Source organism: Poecilia reticulata, linkage group LG3 (genome assembly GCF_000633615.1).
Source record: "Poecilia reticulata strain Guanapo linkage group LG3, Guppy_female_1.0+MT, whole genome shotgun sequence".
Lineage (NCBI taxonomy): Eukaryota > Metazoa > Chordata > Actinopteri > Cyprinodontiformes > Poeciliidae > Poecilia > Poecilia reticulata.
This window is the reverse complement of record NC_024333.1, coordinates 906,344-913,118: the sequence shown is the minus strand read 5'-3', so window position 1 is coordinate 913,118 and position 6,775 is coordinate 906,344. Positions and strand designations below refer to the sequence as shown.

The following is a 6,775-nucleotide window of genomic DNA, read 5'->3' as shown; positions in this document are numbered from 1 at the left end:
TGTGTGTGTGTGTGTGTGTGTGTGTGTGTGTGTGTGTGTGTGTGTGTGTGTGTGTGTGTGTGTGTGTGTGTGTGTGTGTGTGTGTGTGTATTTGTATATGTTACATACAGAGGACCACTTTCCCCATTTTAACCAACAAAAGGAGGTTATTTGTGGAGGATCTGGAGTTGTTTCTGGTCCTCACTGTTTTTGCTCTTCACCTGTACTCTACTAATTGTATTTAGACGTATGGAGTGAGTTAGTTTGGTTAAGGTTAAGATAGGAATTGAGGTTATAACTTGACAAAAGAAGGTTAAAAAAATCTGGGCATAATACTTTTTTGCAAGGTACTTACCGCAAACTGCATGGAGCATGTCCAGAAGAAAAAATCAATTACTTTACTGTTACTTAAAATTTTGAAACACATTGTTCAGTTTCTTTCTGTTCTGTTTGTATTTCTCTCAAGCATATTTTTGCAAAAAGAGCAGGATCCAATATTCTGCCTGACTTTGTTCTTTTGTTCGTTGGGGTTCATTCTGTAACAAGTGGAGGAGAAACGTGTTCTCATCAGGACCTGAAAGGAGGCTTTGTCTCCCTCTGAACACCTGGACAGGGTTATCTTAGAGGTTCCCTCCCTCTCCTCCTCTCACACTGCCTCAGTCTGTCCATCTTTTCAATCTGAACCACTCCCTCCACCCCGATGCTGATCTCCCTAAACTGTAACCACAAACAAGCACTTTAATGTAGAACTCTGTGATTCCCATGGTACTGAATTGGTTCTATAACGAATTACACTTTTGTAGGCTCTCGTGGCCTTAGAACAAACAGTGCATGGACAGGATACAGGGAGGAGACAGAAGGAGAAGACATGCAGCGAAGGCCAGAGACCGGGAACGGACCCCAGGTTGAGAACCACAGCCTCAGCACATGGTGCTTCCAAGTGAGCCGCTCAGTGTCACACTGAAACATATATTTAATATGTTTCCTTTTTTTCTGAGTTTTACATTTCAGAGAAAACCATGGACAATAGTATTTACAAAAGTTGTAAATAGCTAGCTTAGAAACCAACTCATACTTTCTCTTTCTTGATATGTTGATCAAATTGCCGACTTTGCCTGAATCACAAAACATTTTGTTTTGTTATAAACAGTGTTTTCCTTTACACCAGAGCAGCATTAAAAACTGGTTCCCTACTAGTCCTTTGTAGGCCAGATGGGAACCAATGTCTTCCATGCATTCAGCCATGATGGTGAGGCATTTCTCCATGGTTACTAATGGTTAGATGATAGCTTCTCTTTATTGCAATATTTGAAATCATCTTTCTTGTCATATTTACTTATAAAGTACATGAACATTAATCATTTTACCTATGTGAATGTTAATCTTGCTTTGTAAAAAGTGTTAATTGCAAATTTGCGATTGCACCAGGGCTGACAGTCATTATGACTGTCAGCGGCTATCCATCACCACTGTATCTTTTGTTTTTGGTTGTTTTGATGTCCATCATGGCGGAGTGGACAGAGCTCTGAACAGGGTGAAGTAATGTGGAAAAGGTCAACACAGGCTAGCTGAATATGGCGGTTCTGAGACAGATCATGTGATTTGAGCCGTCTTAACTTGTCTTTATTGACTTGACTCAATAAAGTCAAGTCAAGTTTATTTGTATGGCACATTTGCTGAAATTTGCTATGCAAAACATGATGTATGCTTTATATCATAAAAACATCACACAGTCACCAATTGCGAAACAAGCAATAAACATTACATTGTGTCAGATGCAATAATCCAAATAATAAATGCACATCAAATATGTCGATCAATCTTCCATTTACTGTGACATCAAACCAGATTTTTAACCTTTAAAGAAACTCAGTGTTTCAGCTGTTTGGCAGTTGTTTTCTCTTTTTATTTTTTTTTGGAAGTTTGTTCCAGATGCACCACAAATGTGGATGGGTTGATAAGTTGATGGATTGATGAGGCATCACATTGCTGAACTGATACTGTGTTGATGCTGTGTCACTGAATACTGACATCTGCTGGACCTTAAAAATCCCTGCAGGCAACCTAGTTGACACTATCAGCTGACACTGATTTGATAACCTACTCTGTACAATATTACAAATTAAGTCAATGTATTTTATATTGTATTATTTCATGTCTTCATTTAAATGTAAAATATTTTTTGATACAGTCAATAAATAATGTGAACATGCATCACAGGTGAATGGGATGTGAATGAGGATGCGTGTGAACTGGGATTTTTTTATTTTATTTTATTTATTTATTTATTTTTACAAATTTTTATTTAAAAAAATATGTTTTTTAATGTTTTGAAATTGAGTTTTGACACAGCTTCTCCAGCTGTAGAAACATTCGCTCACAGGGCACAGATGAGGCTGAAGTGCAAAGAAATTGTAAGGACTACAATTTCTTAAATATATTATTTTCATCTAGCAATATTATTCCACAAATTCATAATGCCTCATCAGTTTGTATGACTTCTCAAACTGAATAAAATGAAAACATATTATCTAAATTGCTTTATAATTTTATTTCAGAGACTAAAATACACAATCTTAATTATTTTAATTATCAAAATAATTAAAATAATTAAGCAATTTTACTTGCTTTTGTGTTTACTGTCCAAGTATAATGCATTGGTTTCATTGCTTAAAAAAACTATTAGAGGGCTTTCTTTCTTTAATTAATCTTTTAGATATAATTATTTCATTTGCTCCTACTTAAATGCATGAGTCTAAGGTTTTGCTCACCCATGTTTTCTTCACACACAAACCTGAATTTATCTCTCTGTCCTTTCTCTTGTCTTTTTGTTGGCTTGTCCAATCAGTTAGGTCCATTTGTGTGCATCATTATGGAGTTGCTGAGATGAAAAATGGGCGTGAAAAAACTTGTTGTTCTAAATAAACACAGACAAAAAGGAGAGGCGATGAAGAGGAAACAATAGCCGACTGTATGTGAGTGCAAGTATTTGCTAGCCTTTGTTCACCCTGATGGGTTCCTGCAGAGCCAGGTGCAAAATGAAGCAGATTTCTAGAAAACACTACTACTTTTGATTTGTTGTTAATTACTGCAGATAGACTTAATTTCACATTTTAAACCATAATGGACTTTTCTCTCATTATTCTCTGATTTGACAAGGAAACAGTCAGCAGGGAATTTCTTGATCTAGGCTTCTGAATAAGAAATGAAGGCCCATCAATACCGTTTCACTCTCAGATCAAAAAAACAAAAATAGATTCCAAAACTATTGTTTTCAGTCACTCTGATACAGAAGTATCAGTGTAAGGACTACAAGAAGTATCAGAGTGACTGGCAGCAGCTGCTGTGTTTCGGTTTAGATTCTCTTCATTTCTTCATGTGGTTTATACCAGGGGTGCTCAACTCTAAGCCTTGAGAGCTGGAGGGCCAGTGTCCTGCAACCTTTAGGTGTGCTTCTTCCTGGTCCAACACAGCTGAATCAAATGGCTGATTTTCCTCCTCAGTAAGCAGTCCAATTCTCCAGAGTTCTGCTCATGACACGAGCGTTTTAACTCAGATGTGCAGACACATTTAAAACCTGCAGGGCTCTGACCCAAAAGACCTGAACTGGAAGATCCCTGGTTCATACTGATGCATCAGAACGTAGATATGTAAGGAAAACATTGCTAGTCTGCAAAACTAGGTCAACAGTGGTGATGGTGAGGAATTTGTTCTGTAACCGACAGGTTGCCAGTTCCAACCCCCACTCTGTGTGTTTTTGTTGTGCCCTTAGGCAAGACACTTCACCTGCCTGGCAGCCTCAGTCTCCCTCTGTGGCTCCAATCCAGCAGCTTGCCACCGTTAGTGTGTGAATGACTGAATGTTGTGTGAAGCACTTTGTCATCTGGACTAGATAAAATGGTGTACAAGTACAGGCCATTTACCAAAACAAACAAACACTGTCATATTTCCATCCATCCATCCATTTTCTTGACACCCTTGTCCCTTGGTGGGGTTGGGAGGGTTGCTGGTGCCGAGAGGCGGGGTCACCCTGGACAGGTCGCCAGTCTGTCGCAGGGCAACACAGAGACACACAACCATTCACACACACACTCACACCTAGGGGCAATTTAGACAGACAGTCATGTTTTTGGACTGTGGGAGGAAACCGGAGTACCCGGAGAAAACCCACCATGCACAGGGAGAACACGTAAACTCCATGCAGAAAGACCGGGGCCAGGAATCGAACCCAGAACCTTCTTGCTGCAAGGCAACAGCTCTACCAACTGCGCCACTGTGCAGCCTGCAGACACTTCACAAATATGACATTATTGCAATGTGCTACTTTGAGGTTTGGCTGATAAAAACAATTGCTGAAGTCTGTCTGCTAACTTTAGATTAATATTCTAAGCCTATTCTAAATACTTGGGACAAACTCTTTTTCACACAACGGTATGTAAGTCCATAATTCAATCAGTATTGTAGTTCAAGTTTTATTTGAGTTATGAACAAAAAGCATAAAAACAACAGAAGAGGCCTGGTTCTACCCCAGACTTGGCAGGAACAAGGTTCCTGCTTGATTTACAGGGGCGGAGTTAAGCTGCCAGGAGCTTCTCTGTGAGGAGGGGGGACACTTTAAAGGCAGTGAAGTGGAAAACGAGCAGCCAGACTGCAGCCTGCACTGGGACCTAAGCATGGCACAGAGGGGGACAACAAGGAACGGAGTGGCAGACAAGATCCCAGCTTCAGATCTACCTCAGCCTGTCAAAATCCAGCAAGTCAGATACACCAAGGTACGCAGCTGCACACATACATTTCAACCTGGAAAGAAAGCATCTCAAGCACATGTGGATTGGCTTCTCCACAGATTTTCATCAACAATGAGTGGCACACGTCCGCTAGTGGGAGGACGTTCCCAACTCGGAACCCGGCAACTGGGGACACAATCTGTGAGGTCCAAGAAGCAGACAAAGTAAGAACTCTGAAGAATCACTGAAAAAAAACAAAATTATCCAATTCAAATTCAAAAACACCCCTGGCAGATTTAGATTTAAAATAGTTTTAATTCAATCAGGAAGTTTGTTTCTCATAGAAAATGAAACGGACATCACTGAAGATTATAAAACCATCTAAAGTCCAGTGATGTATGTATGTCATAAAAATGACATACAGTAACCAATTGTGAAACAAGCAATAAACATATTTTGTAAAATGCAATCACCAAAATAATCAATACCCATCAAATATGTTGATCAATATATCACTTTCTACAAATTAAACACAACTCTAAAGCACTGATTTAAAGCAGTGATTTGTTTCAGCTGTATTGCAATTTTCTGGAAGTTTGTTTCAGATTAGAGGAGAAGTAAAACTGAATTCTGCTTCTCCATGTTTGGTTCTGCTTCAACCGATGAAGTCTATCGGTTGAACCAGAACCGATGGACTGGAAGGCTCTTCATCAGCCTACCAGACATTTATGGTCTGGAAGGCTGATACAACAGCAGATCTTTAAAACTAACTGTATTTAAAGGTCTGTTCTCTCAGTCGAAGGACTGTAGAACTGGGTGATGTTCTTGATCTTCCTGCTTTTAGTAAGAACTTGCTGAGATATTAGTCCTTTAATCCTGGAAATGCTCTTGAGATAATGATATGCCGACTTGTAACTGTCTTCATGTGTGTTTCACGGTTGACGTCTGAGTATCTCAGTATGTCCAGGTTTTCTGTCCTGATCCCTAGATTCTAACTGTAATAACTGAAGCTGTGTGTTGAGTCTAGATCGTTTCTCTAAGTCCAAAGATAATAACTTCAGTTTTGTTTCAGTTCAGATGAAAACAGTTATGACACATCCACACATGTATCTGGTTGAAGGTCACCAGATGACATCGTGATCTAAAGCTGTGTATTATCTGCATAGCCATGGTAATGTTACTAGTTATAAACTGAGCTAGAGGGACCATGTAGCTCCATGCTTTGGTGAAGGCTGTAATGCTTCACCACTTTTGTTGTGCATCACCTTGACAGACAACAATTCTGAGTGCCACACTGCCGGATAGGACTCGTTAAAAAAAGGGCTAAATGTTTGGGTTAGGCAGAAATTCAGCTCAAATTAATGGAAATCAATACAAACTCCTAATGTGGGTCAAAACACTGACTTGTATGTGTGTGTGTGCGTGCGTGCGTGCGTGTGTGCGTGCGTGCGTGTGCGCGTGGGTGTGTGTGTGTGTGTGCGTGGGCGCGTGTGTGTGGCCTTGTATGTTTTTGTGTCAGGTCCACATGCTACATTCCCAAGTAAAAAAAAAAGTATGCTTTGGTATACAAAATTTCAACATACTTTAGCATACTTTGATTGATGTACTTAAACTGTACTATTTTGGAACAACTTTTTTTGTGCTTAGTATACTTTAGTAGTATTTAAATAATATTAAATTACAACTTTTAGTATACTTTAGTATACTCAATGTACTTTTTTGGAACAACTTAAAGTTGTACTTAGTATACTTTAAGTATACTTTTTTTTATGTAGTATTGATTTTTATGCTTGTTTCTGTATTTATCATCAAAAATAATTTCCCAGAAAACAAAAAAGCCATGGGAATAGAAATTATTTTCACAGGCATCTACGAAAAATGCAATGAACATTCAAGTTAAAATCGGTAGGCCTAACAGTAGCCAATCAGTGGAAAAAATATTCTTATTTTGTGCCATTTTCTAGTTGTTAAATATTCCACAAAATGACCAGATAAAAGATGTTCAACATGCCAGTTTAAACTTTGAACTATTTGCAAAACGACTGAGCTCTGCAACATTAAAACATGGA

At 38.8% G+C, this 6,775-nt stretch overlaps 1 protein-coding gene across 2 annotated transcripts in view; it reads left to right on the top strand.

The window, feature by feature from the left end:
- Positions 1-4,642: 4,642 nt before the first annotated feature.
- Positions 4,643-6,775, top strand: part of aldh1a3 (aldehyde dehydrogenase 1 family, member A3) — a 22,296-nt gene continuing 20,163 nt past the window's right edge. For both annotated transcript variants that reach the window (XM_008404949.1, XM_008404948.1), the window contains exons 1-2: positions 4,643-4,751; positions 4,826-4,930. In XM_008404949.1, the coding sequence (XP_008403171.1) occupies positions 4,653-4,751; positions 4,826-4,930 (204 nt within the window). In that variant the 5' untranslated portion in view covers positions 4,643-4,652. The remainder of the gene's footprint in view (positions 4,752-4,825; positions 4,931-6,775) is intronic.